The 20,977-nt window shown below is 36.0% G+C and overlaps 2 protein-coding genes across 5 annotated transcripts in view; both read right to left on the bottom strand.

The window, feature by feature from the left end:
* The window catches only part of LOC107980680 (glutamate receptor ionotropic, kainate 2), a 602,400-nt gene that overhangs the window by 231,926 nt on the left and 349,497 nt on the right, over positions 1-20,977 (bottom strand). The gene's annotated exons all lie outside the window — the stretch shown is intronic.
* LOC103316409 lies at positions 15,648-16,247 on the bottom strand. Its single transcript, XM_008209906.3, has 3 exons — positions 16,146-16,247; positions 15,896-16,073; positions 15,648-15,817 (listed from the first exon to the last, which is right to left on the bottom strand). Exons 2-3 carry the CDS (start codon positions 16,071-16,073, stop codon positions 15,672-15,674), a joined length of 324 nt encoding a protein of 107 aa, XP_008208128.1. The 5' UTR covers positions 16,146-16,247; the 3' UTR covers positions 15,648-15,671.

Genomic DNA, 20,977 nt, shown 5'->3' with positions numbered 1-20,977 from the left:
AAATTTAATGAGAATAAAATTTATTTTTCTCTTATAAAAAATAATGTTTTTTGAGTTAACCAATAGTTTCTAAAACCCTTCAAGATTAATTAGGTAAGTTGTCAACAATGCCCTAAAATAGGTACGGTGTGTAAATTAAAAAAAAAAAACGATCGGTGGTGCGGTGTGCGCCGAAATACGCTCTTGCACTTCGCATTCGATTTACTCGTAATCGCTTCTACTTTAACTTCGCACACTTTACTCTGTACGTAAACAGTGTAAATTTCAATTGTCAGAAGTTTTCTTCGAAATGTAAATTTTCCGATATTTTCGCAACTTTGTCGACTTCTGACACCCCTTTAGCTTCCACTTACCCTTCTGACAATTTTTTTACTGTTTTTTCTTATAATTTTCAATACCTATGTAAATTTTCAGCCGTATACCTCGACAGTTCTTTTAATTGGAAAATTTACGCGTTTGATCGCCCGCCCACGCACTTAGCTTCCAGCGCGCCTTCTGACGGTCGGGCTTTCGCTTTGCTGGCACTAATCGAACCTTTTCATGGTAAAATTGTTCATGTACCGAGGCATGTCGCATTTCATGTAGGCAGCTCTCCGTCTATACAGGGTGGCCGATGACGAGGTCTAGGTGGTGCGCTTCGTGGTTTTCTGTGTCAAGGTATAAAAATAATTCGAGGGCGGTGTCTAGGTGTAGAGTGTGACCGATGACGAGTTTTAGGTGGTGCGCTCCGTGGTTTATTGTGTCTAGGTGTAGAAATAATTTGAGGGCGGTGTCTAGGTGTACAAGGTGGCCGATGACGAGGTCTAGGTGGTGCGCTTCGTGGTTTTTGGTGTCTAGGTGTAGAAATGATTTGAGGGTAGTGTATCAGAACGATTAGTGATTTCATTTCATAGTGATGAAAATGTTACAAAAAGCCATGGTCGAAAGGTGCTAAAGATGCTTATATTTTATTTTTAGGAGAAATATGAAATACTCAAAAAAATTACTTAAATAGACTGAAATCTCTAAAAAAATTAACTTTTAAATAAGTAAAAGGTTAGGCGAGTTTGATATATTCCGCAACGAAAAAACAGATAAAAAAGAACTGAGATCAATCAACCAAAGTCAAGTTTATTATATTTAATCATAATGTAGCAACAAAATTTTGTTTGGTTAATAAATAGCTTACTTAACCTAAAGTTAAGTTATATAATGATCAATTAGGAACAACTATCAAGATACTTACTACATAACTTGCCATGACCGTTTCATTTTGTTTATTAATGAACAACTAAAATTTTCTTTTCATGTATTAGAATGCCATTAAAACACTATAAGTACAATGAAACAGTCACTGTAAGTTACGTTGTAAGTATCTTGAAAGTTGTTCCTAATTGATCATTATATAACTTAACATTAAGTTAAGTAAGCTCTTATATCTTGACTAAACAAAATTTTGTTGCTTCATTATGATTAAATATAATAATCTTGACTTTGCTTGATTAATTTCAATTTTTTTTATCTGTTATTTCGTTGCGATATATATCAAATTCGCCTAACCTTTTACTTTTTTTAAAGTTAATATTTTTTAGAAATAATTAAATATTATTACAATTAATTTGTAAATCGCGAGTGAAACGAGCGTTTTTTGCTAGTTCTAAATTTAAAACAAAAATACTCTATACTCATGTTATTTCCTATTTCCTAATATTTCCATTCGACATTTTTCTTTTAACAATTGTTTAATTTCATAATTTCAGTTTTTTAATATTTGCTTTAATTTTTTTTAATTTGAGTTTTTCCAAATTTTTGCCGGTAATTTAAATTGATTATTCTATAACTGATTATTATGAAAATAAAGACGCTAAAATTTTAGTAAACAAATAGAATGTCTCATTATTATCTAGTAAGCAACGTAAAATTTTTATATTATAAAGAAAAGTTATCTATCTATATAGTTATTTATCACTGGGAAGAACATTGACGTAATTTTGTTATGTATTAAAATTTTATAGTTTCCGGTTTACCCCAACCCCTAAGGAGTTTTGGGGATGAAGTGAACTTATAGCCGCAAACTACCAACGATCAGGCACATTTTAATATGCTAGAGTATTTTTATCACAAATTTGTAAAACTTTTACTATGTTCATAATCAAAATTACTATTAACATCGTAAAAACCTTCAGAATACAAGTATATTCTACCATTACTAGGCATTATAGTAATTTTTGCTAAACTTATAGCAACTTTTGTTACATTTTTTTTTTTAGTGTACGTATTCATAATAAAAGGTTATAATTTATTAAAAAGTACTTATAAGTTTATCTAGCATATTGTAGATTTTATACAATAAAGTTTTAAATAAATGAAAATGCATGCGCTAAACTGCTTTATAGCTTGTACTCAAACAAAATAGTATCTGCAACTCATGAATATGATGCAAATATCTTGCAAGTTTTTAATAAAACTCTTTAGTGTGACATCGCCATCGTACCAGTCGATACCGTAATGATGCAGCGCCAACCGTCTATTCTGTCTCAAGATATCTTTGATGAGACATTTAGTACTGCAAGCAGGAACAATAAGCTAATGTTTGCTAAAGTCCTTATAGAGATTAGTTTTTGATCTTCTGCTTATACTGAAGATAATTTTTTATAAATTTACACTTTTTAACTATATCTGAGATGCAACCAGGTGTAACACTAGGCAGAAAAAGCAATTTAATGATTTTTGCCTCACGAGTAGTCGAAATGTCAATCTTGCATGTTCATTGAAAAGGAAAGTGGTGAAAAACTGCGACAAAGGGAGCATGACTTTATGTCAAAATTTTATTAAGTCCGAAGAAGATGCGCGTACTCAGGATTGACGAAATTAACGCTCTTGTAGGCGAGCTCGAGGACGTGTAATGCCCCGTACACGATCCGTTGCGTATTTCAAAATAAATAAAAACTAAAGTCATTCGACTGTATTACATAAACTACGTGGGGCTTTTTCATTACCCCTCACTTTTTGTAAACACTCCAGCTTACAGTTAAGCAGCCAGCAGCGACACAACAGACGCATAACAGCAGCAGAGGCAGAGTGGGAGCAGAACGCGCACATAGTTTAAGTGACGAAATGAAAGCGAGCACGCAGTGGCGTAGTGATGCTCGCACGGATAGTATGGATGTATGTGTGAAATAAAAGCAAGCGATGACGCAGCGGCGGCGAGCGCGCGCATCCTCGCATGCTTATATGTATGTAGGTGTGAGGTATGATTGTGTGAATAATTTCGGCGGCTCAATCCACGCTTTCTTAGTTGCTTATAAAAGGCCATTCGTAGCCTATGGCTAAACACGAGCTCCAGCGCGATTGAAGCCATTAGTTTCTACCCAAGAGCAATTATATAAGATTATCGCGATTCACTATAGATAACGCAATTTAAAGTGTATCTACCAACAAACCTTTTGTGACACAAAAACTACTTGTTAATTTTCTTTGTTAAAAATAAATATATGCAGTAATTATGCAATATTCGTACTAAGAAAGAATTGACTGAATACATTTATTCTCTTACTCAAAGGTAATCTAAAAAGATTTCATTATTATAACATTCTCCCACAACTTGGTATCCCGGACCACTATTATTATAATAATATACATATAAACATAAAAAATTTTGTGTAATACTTTTTATTAAAATCTTAATTTATTTACACGCATAGGACCGAGAAGAGTTGTGACCGTTTCAGACGTTGAGCAACCGATCGCTGGCGTTGCCACCGCCGGTAAATAAAGAGGAAAGAGCGGCTTTCCGGCAACTTCTAAGAGAAGCCAAAGAAGATTCGTTGGAGAAGGAAACTGAAGTGGGCCGGGATGAGGAAGAGGAAGTGGGTTTTTGGCCATCACCATTGGTGGTGATTCATCTATTGAATCGATAGACTCCGTCGATTTAGAAGTCACTACAATCAGGAAAGAGCTAAACATAGATCTCGAGCAACCGATGAATTAGGACATTGAAATAAATGACCACGAGGAAGTGCTTCATGCCGACCGTGAGTCTCTCGAGAGGGCTGAAGTGCGTTTTCGCTACTTGTGTGCCTTAAAGGCACGATATTTAAACAGTGTCATACAACTAGCACTACAGTGTAGGCGATTAAGAGATGATTGTACTGCGTGAATAATCGCCGTATTATGATAGGTCGCAAAAGTGTTAATAGCAAATAAAATTGTGATCTCCCGTACCAGCACCGAGATATGTAGCAAAATTTTTAATTTATAACGCACTCGTTGCTAATATGTTTTTGCGTATCCAGAATGTTTAACTAGCAACAGCAGTGCCAGCAAACATTTCGTGCAAAAATTTTGTTTAAACGTGCGGCGACAATCTACGGAGACTTGATTCTGAGATGCACGCGATTCTACATTTCAACTAATTTACGGACAAGCGTGAAAAATGTCAGAATGTTACCCATCACCTACTGAGTCGCTAGCATACAATTACCCTCACTACTCCCGCCGGCACTGCACAACGTTATATCCGTTATACAGTCAGTTGCCGGCCTGAACCTGAGCCGGCCAGGTGAACACCGTCCCCTTTTTCGTTTCTCGACTGTCGAGCACGGAAGAACTCCCCAAGAAAAGCCAGCTTAGAACGACATAAGAATATAGAAGGAAACACGATATCACGCTTCATTTTTTTTACCATTACCCGAAGAGAAAAGCCTCGCTTTCAGGACGCCCTTTAATTAGCTACGGGTACGGGTTTCGCAACTACAATGCGTGTCCTCTCGCCAAGGTTCACGCTCTACGGCTCTAAGAGCACGCTTTGCTCTCTTTCAGCAGTCTCTTCGGAGTCACCGAGCTAATCGAAAAACCGGATATGATCGCTTCCTGGACGTTCGTCAGTACTCTGCGAGTTTTTGGTTGCAATACCTTTTTGTGTCTTCTCTCTGGGGTCCGCGCTTCGAGAATATACGGGCGCGCTAAACTCTCTCTAGTTCAGTACAGCAGGAGCTACTGACACACAGTGGGGCCGAATGAGAAAAAATGATATTTATGTTCCTTGGATACCATATTTTATGAATCTGTTTGCCTCGCACTGATACCATTTGTTAGAAAAAATTGTTAAGGAAAAAAAAGGACGATAAATTTTAGGATTTTTGACAAACATTTATAAATCTTTAGTTATCAGCAATTTAAGATTTATGTATAATCGTTAAAAATACTAATATTTATCGTCATTTTTTTTTCCTTAACAATTTTTAACAAATGGTATTAGTGCGAGGGAAAAGGATTCACAAAATATGGTATCCAAGGAACATATTCACTAAAATAAAAGTCGTTTTAAGTGCAACCCTGCTTATTTTGTCCATTTTTTTCATTTGATCCCACTGTGCGACGCGAGTGGTTGACCGAAGAATCTTAGCTACCTGGATGTCCCTCACTTTTCCATCTTTAGTACTTCCATTCGCTAGCTGTATCCCTTTTGTGCTCTGCGGCAAGAGTCCTTAGCGTCTTCCAAACTAGCCGCCTGGTGACCAGGTTCTAGGTGAAGTACTTAGGGGCGCAGATACAACATCGTCAAATATCGTACACAGGGCTTAGCAACTCAGTTGGTAAATGCAGAGCAGGAAATGAATTTTATTCCCACACGGCATTCACGACAAGATCAAGCTACTAGCCAACGAGATAAATAAATCAAAAGCATTCCATAATCATCTGCATCTCAAAGCTGTACCCTTTCAAAAGGGCTACTTAATGCTACAGCGTAAGTGTGCTAAAGTGGAGCAGTACTTGACAATGTTTAACGAAAGAATTTGCCAGACTTTTAGCTTTAAAGATTCTGAGACTCGGCGAAAAAACGGCACCTTTGTCACATCATAAATGAGCACCGTTGTCATGCTAGGAAACAGACCAGCATCGCTTTCTCGAGTTATTTCCGATCAGCTCTATGTGTACACTGATATATGTAAGCCACACAATGTAGGCGACGCCCAATCGCGTCTACTGCGTATAGTTTTCGTGGATAGTGCAAAGTTCGAATTCGACAGCAATATCGTGAGAAATTTTGCACCTGCTCATGACATTCCAATTTACATCACAGTTTTTGCTCGATTGTTGAACGTAATTGTTAGCGACATCACACTGGGTTGCCATCTTTATAGATGAAAATGGATACAGAATTTAATTTGATAGGTATGGAGTAGCGCCCGCATCAAAGCGCCATCCTAATCGACTCCAAAAAATCTGCGCCCGTTTCGACTAGAATAAAAGAACAAGTGCAAAACATCGTCTGTCAAGTATGTGGCGAGCACTACATTATGTTTATTTATAATATGTGTAGTGGCATATCTCTGCAAAATTTTAACACTTTTTTTCATCAGAAATTTGTCAAAAAAGTCGCATTATAAGTGATATATCACGTAAGAAATCGAGTGATTTATCGTGCAATTAATCGTGTGATTAATCACGTGATTTTGGTCGTTAAGGTAGGAATCGGAAACGAGCGTACGAGGTTAATAAATAAAGCAAAAATCACGTAAAATCATAAGTCTAGGTTATATTTGAATACCGCAAAATAAACGTGATTTTACACAACATAAAGTAATAATACGCGAGTCGCCAACAACCTTGCGACTCGTCGCGACGCTGGGATAATCGTATCCACGCGATTATCGCGAGAAGGTCGCGCGCGCCGAATCACCCTCGCACGGATGATGCACTCTCGCATTCACTCAGTTTCATGTACTGCGCGTCTCATAAACCTTTTCAATCTTAAAAATCGCCGACGACGCTCCTGATCCCACACAGGCTGCAAAACTCGAACGCTGCGCTGGACCGCTAGGCAAGGGAATCAGGATACCCGGATTCCGCGTCGCACTCACACACTCCAATTTGCTGGGCACAGCACAGCACACCGGGTTATCAAACGATTCCGAATATTACCAACGAAGTTGCGTGTTTCGAAGGCCGAGAGCTATCTGAGCGCGCACCTGAAGGATTAGTACGGTACTTATACCGCTACGAGTTAGCCGCGGTGCTCAACTCGTAACAATATATACTATACAAAATCACTGACCAAAATTCAGGACATTTTACTATATAAATAAGTGTTTTAAGTCACTTGCCATGGCTTTGAGAAAGATCCAGACCGTCTTATTTACTCTACACGGGCTTACAATGTACCTTAAACATGCGTCCTTAGACCTAATGGAAGACATTTTTGAAAATTATTCGTTAAATATTATTATTCATACGTTGTATACGTAGCTAATAAATTTAATTAATATTTTGCACACTGTACTTGTAGATAACAACATTTAATTATTATTTTTTAGAAATGTCTTTTATTAGTTCTGAGGAAGCATATTTAAGGTACATTTTAAGCCTGGGTAAAGTAAAGAAGACTATCCGTCTTCACTTATTTATATAGTAAAATGTCATCAATTTTGGTCAGTGATTATGTATAGTATATATATATATGATATTTTTTGGTAGAAATAATGTATATTGTAAATATTTTCAGAGATATTTTTTATTTTTAAATTTACTTGAAAGAAACAAATTTTATCAGACGAATATTCTGTTGTTTTTTTGCAGGATTTAACCCAGGCTGGACCCCTTAAGTGACCAATAAACTCGATAAAAAGGTACAAGAGTCCACCTGGTGTAATCATGCATCAGCAAACGTTCGCTGGCTTGAAACAGGTAAAAAAGTGCAAAATTGGAAAAGTTTGTACGACGTCATGTTTCCGCTATAACTTTCTTATTTTGGATCATATTTTGGATAGTTTGTAATCTGTAAATATGCTTTATTGTTTGACGCATACACGCACATACGTACGCACACCAAGCATATGTCATGCATTCATTTTTTTTACTTACTTTAAATAAATATCAAAGTGTATGAAAAAATCATCTTTGCGTATGAATTTCGCTACACCCCTCAATGATCCCCAACGCTGAAATTAAGACTATGCTTTGCGGCATTGTGTAGTAGGGCTATATATACTCTTAGAATATATATATGTGTGTGGGACATTCCACGTCAAACGTAACAAAGCTCTGCCCAAAATTCCGTTTGATTTAAAAATTTTTTAAAATATGGAAAATTTAGCATTTTTTATGTACTTTCAAATAGTGAGGGGCATTCTTTAAAATTATGTTCCAAGACGGAGCTACGCGTTCCCTAACCTTAAAAAATTACTACTTTACTAAATGATCAAGCTGTCAGAAATCAGAGGGGCTCAGAAAAATTCTAAGCAACGACTATTTTCATGTATTTTGAGCTGCGGAACAAGAATCCGACGGTATTTTTTACCGATACCTCAACCGTTCGTCCCTAACCTCAAAAAACACCGCCCCAAAATTGCTTTTTCACGCAATTGAGAGGTTTATGCTGTGATCGACGGGGGGGGGGGGGGTAAATTACTGACAGAGAGTATTTTTATGTATTTTGTGCTGCTGAACACGAAACCGGCCGTCTTTTTTACCCATACCTCAAGCGCTCGTCCCTAACTTCAAAAAACCACCCAAAATGTCTGTTTTACACGGTTAAGAAATTTACGTCTGGAGGAAAGTTATTGACGAAGGCTGTTTTTATGAATTTTGAGCCACTGAATTTGAACACGAAGCTTATTTCTTTTGGTTTCTATTAGTTAAGTACATTAATTCGATTAAAACCAAATGCCTTTAATACCTAAATAATTCGATGGACGTACGTTTACTTTATACCTGTTAAAAACATTTTTGGTCGTGTATACTGATTCATGGATTCAAAGAAATAAATAGATGAAATAGACTGATTCCTTTTGGAAAATGATTGAAATTCCTGTCATTTTAGAAAATTTATTGATTTAATTAACTCGATTACGTCAATTCCATAAGGCGTTCATAATGACCAAATATTACTAAACTTCATAAGTAAGGGATAAGTAAGGGATATTCTAAAAATTACCAAAATAAAAAAGAAATTTAGCTGTTTAGCTATAAAATTATACTAAAAATAGTAGAGAATGATCAGTGTACAATAAATGTTGCAGTACTATATTACAGAGAATATAATGAAACAAGGCATTGTAGTTTTATAACACTTTCTGAATGTACTACTCATGATACGGCCGCAGTTTATATTTTACAAGAAAAGATTATTTCTGAAATAAAGAAAAGATTCCCAAAAATGAATAAGATTATATACGTCACAGATTGTGCAAAGCAGCACTATAAAAATAGATATCAAATGATGAATTTGGTTAATCATGAGTCAGATTTCCAAATAATGGCGGATTGGCATTTCCATGCTACTGCTCAAGGAAAGGGTTCATGTGACGGAGTAGGAGCCGTGTTAAAAGAGAAGCTACTCGTACCAGCTTGCAGGCCAAAGCTACGGAAGCGATTTTAAATTCAAAACAACTTTATGACTGGGCGAGACAAAAGTTCCTAACAATAACATTCTTTCACTATTCAAAAAAAGATTACGAAAAAACTTCAAGATCACTAAAGAAAAGATTCTTGGCTGCACCGTCTGTTACAAAAATTTCAGAAGGACATGCGTTTTTAGTTCTTCCGACAAAAAAATTACTGTGTTTAAATACTCTAATGCACCAAATCCATTATCAATAGTACAATATTAATAATTGAATTTAAAATATGTTTAACAAAATAATACAAATACACAAAAACAAAAGTAATAATTAAAAAACTTAAAAAAATAAAAAAAGAAAGTAATGCGGGCTTTGTAATAAAGACAGTCTCAACCCTGTAAAACGCAGAGAGCTTTCATAGGAATCAATAAAAAAATTGCACAGTATAAACCATATTATCAGTAATCAGTTACATTATTTAAGTGCACTGAAGTAAAAGTAAAAAAATAAAATTTAGCTTCGTGATCAAATTCAGTGGACCAAAATTCATGAAAATAGCCTTCGTCAATGACTTTCCTCTAGATTTAAATTTCTTAACCGCGTAAAAAAGACATTTTGGATGGTTTTTGAGGTTAGGGACGAGCGCTTGTGGTATCGTTAAAAAAAAGGCCGGTTTCGTGTTCAGCAGCACAAAATACATACAAATACTCTCGGTCAATAATTTTCCTCCTGACGATCACAGGATAAACCTCTCAACTGCGTGAAAAAGCAATTTTGGGGGGTGTTTTTTGAGGTTAGGGACGAACGGTTGAGGTATCGGTAAAAAATACCGTCGGATTCTTGTTCAGCAGCTCAAAATACATGAAAATAGTCGTTGCTTAGAATTTTTCTGAGCCCCTCTAATTTCTGACAGCTTGATCATTTAGTAAAGTAGTAATTTTTTAAGGTTAGGGAACGCGTAGCTCCGTCTGGGAACAAAATTTTAAAGAATGCCCCTCACTTATTGAAAGTATACAAAAAATGCTAAATTTTCCATATTTTAAAAAATTTTTAGATCAAAAGGAATTTTGGGCAGAGCTTTGTTACGTTTGACGTGGAACGTCCCATATATATATATATATATATATATATATATATATATATATATATATATATATATATATATATATATAATATATATATATATATATATATATATATATATATATATATATATATATATATATATATATATATATGACTTTGAGGGTATTTTAATTGAAAAAGTGAGAAAATTTTACAAAAAAAAAGTATATCTATGTCTATAGCGAAAAATGCTTCCCTGAGGAGCTACAAATTAATTAATTTGTGCTAAAAACCCAAAAATTGCCATCTTTGGCTCCCTACCATTTTGGTAGAAAGTAATTTAAAAATCTGAAAAAATTAAGGTGCATTAAAAACTGTTTCTGGAACATATTTATTGTGTGTTAAAGAAAAAAAAATTGTTTGATCCTCGATTTGACAGTACCACCCACACACACACACACACACACATATATATATATATATATATATATATATTTATGGGCGTGATTTAATATACAAACGCGACGCGAAACTTATTCAAACGAACGCCTATATATGTAAACCGAATGTCTACTCGCTTCACTTCCGTGTGAGCCACAATAGTGCAAACTCGTATTTGTTGTACCTTTAATAAATCTTGTCATATTCTTTCTCCAAGTATACATTTAATTTGTTCAACCCTGCGTAATCTAACAACAGGTTATGGGCCCAGAACCGACGTCTGGTTGAACGAAAGAATTAATACTGGCAGCAACACCGGCCGCAAGAAAGCGAGATGTTTCAACTTCAACCGTTTTGGACACTATTCGCGCGATTGTACCGCTCCTCGTAAACATGATGCGAAAGTTAATGTTGTAAAGCCGGATTTCGAAAATCTCGATGAAATCGAGGAAGCTAATCCTGTATGTGGTTTTTTGGCCTTGACAGCCACGGCTCAAATCCGAGATAAAGATTGGATTTTAGACTCTGGAGCGTCCGTTCATATGTGCAACGACTTAAATTTATTGCACAAACTCTCCAAGTCCAGCATTAAAACCGTGACTGCCGCTGACCAGAACAGGATTGCAGTGCAAGGAAAAGGCGAGGCTATCCTATCGAGCACTAAAAATTCCAGCGACAGAATTTTTCACCTCCGCCGAGTACTCTATATACCGCAGCTCACCGCAAATCTCGTATCAGTAAGTACGTTAGTTCAATACGGTTATAAAGTCATGTTTATAGACAAAGGCTGTCGAATATCAACCAAGGACGGTCGTACGTTGCTAGAAGGAAAACTAAATCAAAACAATGTGTATATACTTAATTTACGAGAAAACGAAAACGACAACAAGGAAACTCTCGCCGCATTAATCTCCAAATCGAATACACCTGTCAACATTGACGTATGGCATAGGAGGCTAGGGCATATGAATTTTGCCTTTATGAAACAGCTTAATCAATCAGCTATCGGAATAAATATTCCCCACGGATCAAGCCTCTCTCCGTGTGACATATGCGTGAAGGGTAAGCTGGCTAAACAGACATTCAAATTAAATACTCAAAGGGCTGGCAAACCACTTGAATTAGTACATAGCGATGTTTGTTATGTCCCTGAATTATCGTTGAGTTCAGCTAAATATTTTCTTACCTTCGTCGACGATCACACCAGAAAAGTTTTTGTGTATTTTCTAAAAAGGAAGGACGAAGTGTTTTTTGTACTTCGTTAAATTTGTAGAAACACAATGTGAAGACAAACTCAAGGTTCTTAGAACGGATAATGGTACCGAGTATGTCAATAAGGAATTTGCATCTCATCTTTCATCTATGGGTATCCAACATCAAACCTCTGTACCATATAACCCTCAACAAAATGGACGAGCGGAATGAGTCAATAGAACTTTACTCGACAAGGCCAGATGCATGCTCATAGAGTCAGAACTACCAAGAAAATTTTGGGCAGAGGCAATAGCGACAGCCGCATATATAAGCAACCGCTCACCGAAGAGAAGTTTAAATGGTCTGACTCCGGAGCATTGTTGGACTGGAGTAAAGCCCGACTTGTCTAGTCTAAGAGTTTTTGGGTGTAAAGCATTAGCCCATGTACCAATTCAATTGAGAGATAAACTCGACCATAAAGCTACAGAATGCATTATGCTTGGATATGCCGCAGACCAGAAGGCATATCGACTATGGGACCTCAAAGCTAAAAAAAGTGATCTCTGCGTTACGACGTGACGTTGTTTTTCGAGAGGAGTCTGCTACACAATCAGACCGCCCAAATACAGTTATTTTTCCTACGGGCTCATCAGAGGTCTCAAATGAAGCTCGATCTGATCAAGATGCAGAAGAAGACGCAAACACAACGGATCCCGCAGCAGTCCAACTTCGACGTACTCCACCTATAGACGACGGCGAAACACCGTCTACTAGCACTCCACCTGCGAATAACACCAATGAATCCCCTCTCAATAGCCCACACAGCTCAGACGACGAAGACGAACACCAGCAGCGAAGATCTCAGAGACCCAGAAGAAAGCCAAGACGACTAGACGACTACGTCATATTCTCATCTGCTAGCGGACACGTCGAACCTCAATGCTTCAACGAGGCTATTACCGGAAGCGAGAAGCACCAATGGTGGAATGCTATGGAAGTGGAACACCAATCAATGATTGACGATGATGTATGGGTGTTATGTGACCTACCGACTGATCGTAAAGTGATCGGGTGCAAATGGGTCTACAAAAAGTAACTCAACCCCGTCGGATCCATCAGGCACAAGGCCAGATTGGTGGCCAAGGGTTACGATCAATTGGAGGGAGTTGATTTTACAGACACGTACTTGCCCGTCGTGCGATTCACGTCGCTACGCATACTCTTTGCTTTTGCAACTAAACTCAACCTCGACATCCACCATCTAGACGTAAATACAGCATTTTTACACGGCACACTGAAAGAGACTATCTTCATGCAACAACCGGAAGGTTTTATTCAACAAAATGATAATAATAAAGTGTGTAAGCTTAAAAAAGCAATATACGGGCTTAAACAGGGCAGTCGCGAATGGAATGCTGAGTTAGATAAAGTCACGAAGTCGCAAAATTTGGTTCGTTCTGAATTTGACACTTCTATGTATTATCATTTTAATAAAATGAAACTTATCATCATAGCTGTATTTGTCGACGATCTTTTAATTTTTTCTAATAGTATTGATTTTATTTAGATGTTCAAGGAATTTATGCATCGACGTCATACGCGACCAACAGCGCGGAACCATCAAGCTCAGTCAGACTAGCTACATCAATGACATACTGCTGAGATTTGGTATGGAGGATTGCAAAGGAATTTCCACCCCAATGGAAGTTAATTCTAATTTATTCTCGTCGGAATCTAAGAAGGGAACGGCTAATCCTAATATCCCGTACCAAAGCGCAGTGGGCGCACTTATTTATTTAACGCAAGCGACAGGCCCAGACTTGGCTTATGCGGTCAGCAGTGTGAGTCGGTTCAACAGCAATTACGATACGTCACATTGGAAGGCAGTCAAACGTATACTCAGGTATCTGCAAAAAACTAAAGATTTATGTTTACAATATTCTCAAGATAAGAACAGCAGCAATCTTATTGGATATTGCGATGCAAGCCATGGTTGTGACGGGCACGATATGAGGTCAGTCTCGGGATATATTTTCATTATGCAAGGTGGAGCAGTAAGCTGGAATTCCAGGAGACAGCAGACTGTGGCGTTATCCAGCACAGAAGCAGAATATCTGTCGCTTACTGCCGCTGCTCAGGAGGCCATTTGGTTGAAAAATATCACAGTAGAGCTTGAAATACAGCCTCGCAGACCAAGTCTTATCTACTATGACAACAAAGGGTCTATTCATCACTGCAAAAATGCGCGCTTTAGTCCTCTTACCAAACATATAAACATAAGACACCATTTTTTGAAGGAAAAAGTCGATAATCAGGAACTAGAGGTGAAGTTTATTCCATCGAATCAAATGACTGCAGATCCACTCACAAAAGCGACGCCTAGTTCAAGACGGGATACATTTAAAAATGAAGTAGTAGTATTATGTAATGTGTAATTTTGTATATTTTTTTTGCATTTTTGTCAATTCTATCCTTTTTTTTATTATACTTATGTATTGTGTGTGGGATATGAATCGAGAGAGAGAATTTTGATTGAGTGGGCGTGATGAAATTGCTACGTTAGTACAATCAAAATTGGCGCCATGCGTTATCTATATATATATACATATATATATATATATTTATTTATGGGCGTGATTTAATATACAAACGCGACGCGAAACTTATTCAAACGAACGCCTACATATGTAAACCGAATGTCTACTCGCGTCACTTCCGTGTGAGCCACAATAGTGCAAACTCGTATTTGTTGTACCTTTAATAAATCTTGTCATATTCTTTCTCCAAGTATACATTTAATTTGTTCAACCCTGCGTACTCTAACAACAATATATATACACATAATATGTGGGAGGATATATACACAATATATACACAATATATACACAATATATACACACACATATATATATATATATATATATATATATATATATATATATATATATATATATATATAATTATTTTGGCAACACTCCCCCCCCCCACCGCCGCCCACCAAATAACGTAAAATTCTTTCATTTTTACGTGATTATTGAAAATGCATATACCCTCACCACCCCCACCACCCCCACCACCCCCCACTACCCCCACCCCCACCCCTCCACTAGGGCCCCCCCACCACCCCCACCATACTCCTTCATGTTTTTAATGTATTTCAAATACTAATCAATCTTTATGACCAAACGACTATATGAATCAATTTTTTCTTCTTCAAATTTGCTTTTTAATTAAATTAAATAAATTTCATAGTTTATAACATAAATTTAAACATTTAATTTATGTTACATTCAAACATGTATATTCCTAATTATTATTGATATAGTTATTAACATACATTTAAAGAAAACAATCAAAAAAGAAACTTAAAAAAAAAGATTTATATAATCGTTAAAACATAAAAATTGATTCAAATATTCATTATAATTTCAATTACATATAATACGATGATAAAATTAAGTTTCATTAACATAATTTAACAAATACCTATAACATGAATATATATATATAAATTATAACTTTATTTATTTATACATTTAGAAGTAAGTATTAGTAAGTAGTAGAAATAAGTATAAATAAACATTTTGTTTATAATTAACAAACTAAATATATTTTACTGAGGTGTTTATTTTTTGTATAACTACAATTTCACTCTCTATCTTCCTCTTGATGTTGTCTATTTCTTCTATTAATTAAATCATTCTCAGTTTCTTTGTTGATAGCACTAATAAATTTAGCAATAAACACCGCGGCATTTTCCAAATTTCTGTGATAAGGATTAATCCTTACATCAGCTGTCAAACAAAAAGTATATTTTAAAAATAAGTTTAATGAACATTAAAGTATAATAGAAAGTGTATTTCAATACAAACCATTTCGTGATTCATGATGGGCAACTCTGCGACCCCGAACAGGTCTTAAATCTCGCGGTATTGCGCCTCTGCCCTGTTCAGGCGGCGGAAGTTGTGAAAGAGGTGGCCGCTGAGGTTGTTGTAAAGGCGGTGGCCGGAGAGATGACGGAGGACAATGTGAAGTATCTTGATTTTCCATCTTAAATTAAATTTATAATATTTTATTTAATTAAAAAGAATATTTATAAATTAAAATAAAAAAAGATTTTACCTTAGTTAATCAACGTAGACACTAGACAGATGACGATTAATAGTGGTTAACGATTAATAAAAAACATGAATATAGTAAAATTTGATATTCGTGAAAATAGTTAATAAAAATCGATTAGAATATTTAATCGAAATCTCAGCAAAAATTATAAATATATTAGAAAATAATTAAAATCAAAATTAGTACAACGATAGTACAACATTTATTAAAAGATAAAGTAGAAAATTACAACAAAATATAGTTAAAAGAAATATTAAACCTGAACAAAAATAAGTGTATAAGACTTAACATAAGAATTTTCGCAAATTAAATAAAATAAATAATATTGTAAAACAAATTATTATATTAAAAATAATTGATTACCCACTAAATACATTAGTAGGTGAATTAATTTATTTATAATAAACTATATTAATACATAACGTTAATCGATTATCATAAAAAGATAATTGGGTTTATTAAATATTATTTATATTAAAATCAGCTTATAAACTTTTATAAATATAAAATTGGGGGGTTGGCGAGCGAAGCGAGCAGGGGGGCGAAGCCCCACTAGTATATATATATATATATATATATATATATATATATATATATATATATGGGACGTTTCACGTCAACCGGACCATCAGTGCACCCAAAATTTGGGTTAACCTAACAAGACGTTTGAGGTCTCAAAATGATCGTCTGATCAAGGGCTTTTGAAAAAGTTCTGGCCTTTTCAAAAATCCAATGTGGCGCATAAAATATGGAGCCTGAAACCCACGTTTTCATAGCACATTCAACAAAAACAATAGTAAAAATGTTCTAATTTGTGAAATATCCCACCAAAAAGCATGTACAACTCATGATAGGACATATTATTGACAATGCTGACGGAATTCCAAAATCAAAAATGGCGGAATCAAAATGGTGGACATTATACCTCCACCAAACCCATTTTACCGCAACAAATGATTTTTGATCAGTTTAAAGTATCGATATGGGGGTTTTCAGGGTCACTCAATCTTATTTTAACCTCGACATTTCAAAATTCGAAATGGTGGATACAAAATGGCGGACATTATACCACCACCAAACCAATTTTACCGCAACAAATGATTTTAGATCACTTTAAAGTATCGATATGAGGGTTTTTGGGGCCACTGCACCTTATTTTAACCTCGAAATTTTAAAATCCAAAATGGCCGATCCAAAATGGCGGACATTATACAACCACCAAAACTATTTTACCGCATTGAACGATTTTAAATCAGTTTAATGTATCGGTATGGGAGTTTAAGGGGCCGCTGAATCTTATTTTAACCTCGAAATTTCAAAATTCAATATGGCCAATATAAACTGGCGGATATTTGTCATAACCCACCAGCAGGCTCTCTCGCGAAAAGCCCCTGCTAACGCGCAACCCGCCGAACACGCCACGCACGCTGCAGCGCTTATCACCGCGGCGCTAGTACCGCGGCGCGCCGCTGGGCGGCTGCGCATTACCCACAAGTGAAGTAGCGTCGCGGAGGGCACATAAGGAGGCCGGGTCCAGCGCTGTACCTTGCCCCTCTTCCAACAGCCTAATGCTGCAAGTACACGGCTCGTGTCCAATGACAACTTGTGCAAAGACTTCAGCAAATAAAACTGTTTTGTGGCAAAGGAATTTATTGCTTTCAAGTGATTTATTTCATCACTCTTTTTTACCTACACCCCCAACCCCTTCCCACGTTGAGCAACCCATAGAAAGGAATATTTTCTTCAAGGAATGCTTTCTTCATAGGCGACTTTTTCTCCAACAGTCTTTTTCAGGATAGTTGGTGAGCAAGTCCATCAGCGGCTTTATTCATAGGCGACTTTTTCTCCAACAGTCCTTTTTAGGATAGTCAATAGGTACATTAATAGATACATTGGCGACTTCTTCTTCAACATCCTTTTTAAGGCAGTTGTTGAGTAAGTCTTACTTTATCGGCAACTCCTTGTTCAACTGTACTAGCCGTAATTTTGTTATTCCTAACATTTTTTTTGTTTTGGTTGTGCTTTCTCATATCCTACAACAATGTCTTCTCCTGCGAAAAAATATCGTATCGATAGATGCGTTAATCCATTTGATATTAATACAGGACACAGCAAATCTCTTAGGAAGATCTCCAAAGAATTTCAAGATGTCTATCCTGATTATCCAACATCTTCACTGATTTGTGATACATGTAGAAAATCCTTTTACAAACTACATGATTTGTCATCTCCAAACGTCAGTATGAGTGTTGATTTTGAATCAGAGACTGACTCACCTTCGGTTTCAAACACGGATGCACCTATGCAAGATGATCTTACAGATATTTTAACTGGACTTAAAAACAAATTCCAATCCCTGCCGGAGAACAATCCATTACGTGTCAGTATTCTTACTATTTTGCCCGAACACTGGGCAATACGTAAAATTATGAACCAATTTGGTGTGTCTCACAGAATGGCTCGTAAAGCAAAACAGTTAAGAGAATCAGATGGAGTTTTGGTTTCTCCTGTTGCAAAACGTGGAAAAACATTACCTGCAGAAACTACTCAGAAAGTTGAAGATTTTTACGAAAATGATCTTAAAAGCAGAATTATGCCAAATGAAAAAGATACCGTCAGTATTTATTTCTATGGGGAAAAAATAAAAGTGCAGCAAAGATTATTACTTACTGATATTAAGAACCTTCATAATCAATTTAAAGAACAGTTTCCTGAACATCCGATTGGGCTTACCAAGTTTGCGGAACTGAGACGAAAATGTTGTGCCTTTGCAGGATCCTCTGGTACACACAATGTATGTGTATGTACGATACACCAAAATTTCAAGGCGATGATTGACGCAGTAAATATAGAAAAAATCTCAAACAATATTCTGAAGAATTATAAAGATTGTTTGAATTTCGTTCTGTGTGAGGATCCCAAACCAAGTTGTTATTTGAATGAATGCAAATTTTGTCCGGACATTCAAATATTTTCTCATTACATTGAGAACATTATGGATGAGCACAATATTGATCAAGTCATCTTCAGCACGTGGCAATCAACCGATAGATACACTTTGATAAAACGTTGAAATGCCTAACATCGCAAGAATTTATTGAAACTTTATGTTCTAGCCTAGAAAAGTTGATACCTCATCACTTCATCGCTAAGGAACAATCAAAGTTTATTTCTGGGAAGAAAAATAATCTTTCAGATGAAGAGGTTCTTGTTCAATTGGATTTTGCTGAGAACTATGCTTTTACAGCCCAAGATGCTGCACAGGCATTTCATTTTAATAATGATCAAAGTACGATTTTTCCTGCTGTTGTTTATTATAAATCTGAAGGCAAGCTAAAGCATTTCAGTACAGTATCTATGTCCGACTGTACTACTCATGATGCCACTGCAGTATACACAATGCAGCAAAAGCTTATACCTGAAATTCGCAAGGTTTGTCCCACAGTAAAAAAGGTAATATATGCTACTGATGGTGCTAAACAGCATTTTAAAAATCGTTATCAAATGAGTAGTTTAATGAGTCATAAGAGATATTTTGGTGTTGATGCTGAATGGCACTGTTGCAACAGTTTTGCAACAGCACACGGAAAAGGTAGTTGCGATGGAGTTGGAGCGATAGTAAAGAGAGAAGCTACAAGAGCGAGCTTACAAGCTGCAAAAAATAAAGCAATTCTAGATGTTAAAGCTCTTTATTCATGGGCTAATGGACGATCATTCAATATAAAATTTTTCTTATACACCAAAAAAGATCACGAACAAACTCATCAATTCCTAAAAAAGAGATTTAAAAACTGTCCACCTGTCACAAACATACAAATGGGGCAAGGATTTATCCCAGAAAATAATGAAACGTTGAAAGTCATGCATTACTCAAATGCCAATGAACCTAGGAACAGAGTAATTTATGATATCGGCGAAAGCCATTTATCACCAGTAAAAACTCCACGAACGAGGAGCCAGAATTGATTAGAGTGCACAAAATGTCATTAAAGATTGATTCATTTGGCTAAATTATATATTTTTTTCATCCACGCTGGCATATACATATACACAGAACAATAGAAAAATGTAAATGCAAAAACCGCAGACAGATAATCCTAAATTTAATAGACCGGAAAAATATAAGATTCATGTGCACAAATACTGATTCCGATAATACATTTATAACCATTTACCTCACAAACCCCCATATCGATACTTTAAACTGATTTAAAATCGTTCAATGCGGTAAAATAGTTTTGGTGGTTGTATAATGTCCGCCATTTTGGATCGGCCATTTTGGATTTTAAAATTTCGAGGTTAAAATAAGGTGCAGTGGCCCCAAAAACCCTCATATCGATACTTTAAAGTGATCTAAAATCATTTGTTGCGGTAAAATTGGTTTGGTGGTGGTATAATGTCCGCCATTTTGTATCCACCATTTCGAATTTTGAAATGTCGAGGTTAAAATAAGATTTAGTGACCCTGAAAACCCCCATATCGATACTTTAAACTGATCAAAAATCATTTGTTGCGGTAAAATGGGTTTGGTGGAGGTATAATGTCCACCATTTTGATTCCGCCATTTTTGATTTTGGAATTCCGTCAGCATTGTCAATAATATGTCCTATCATGAGTTGTACATGCTTTTTGGTGGGATATTTCACAAATTAGAACATTTTTACTATTGTTTTTGTTGAATGTGCTATGAAAACGTGGGTTTCAGGCTCCATATTTTATGCGCCACATTGGATTTTTGAAAAGGCCAGAACTTTTTCAAAAGCCCTTGATCAGACGATCATTTTGAGACCTCAAACGTCTTGTTAGGTTAACCCAAATTTTGGGTGCACTGA

Source organism: Nasonia vitripennis (assembly GCF_009193385.2).
Source record: "Nasonia vitripennis strain AsymCx chromosome 3 unlocalized genomic scaffold, Nvit_psr_1.1 chr3_random0012, whole genome shotgun sequence".
In the NCBI taxonomy this organism is placed as follows: Eukaryota; Metazoa; Arthropoda; class Insecta; order Hymenoptera; family Pteromalidae; genus Nasonia; species Nasonia vitripennis.
The sequence above is the reverse complement of the archived record's forward strand: the minus strand, read 5'-3'. Positions and strand labels throughout refer to the sequence as shown.

Coding starts and splice junctions, on each gene's coding strand:
- LOC103316409 (XM_008209906.3), bottom strand. CDS start 16,073: ATGGAAAATCAAGATACTTCACATTGTCCTCCGTCATCTCTCCGGCCA. Junction 15,818..15,895: donor CCATCATGAATCACGAAATG/GTTTGTATTGAA, acceptor TTTGTTTGACAG/CTGATGTAAGGATTAATCCT.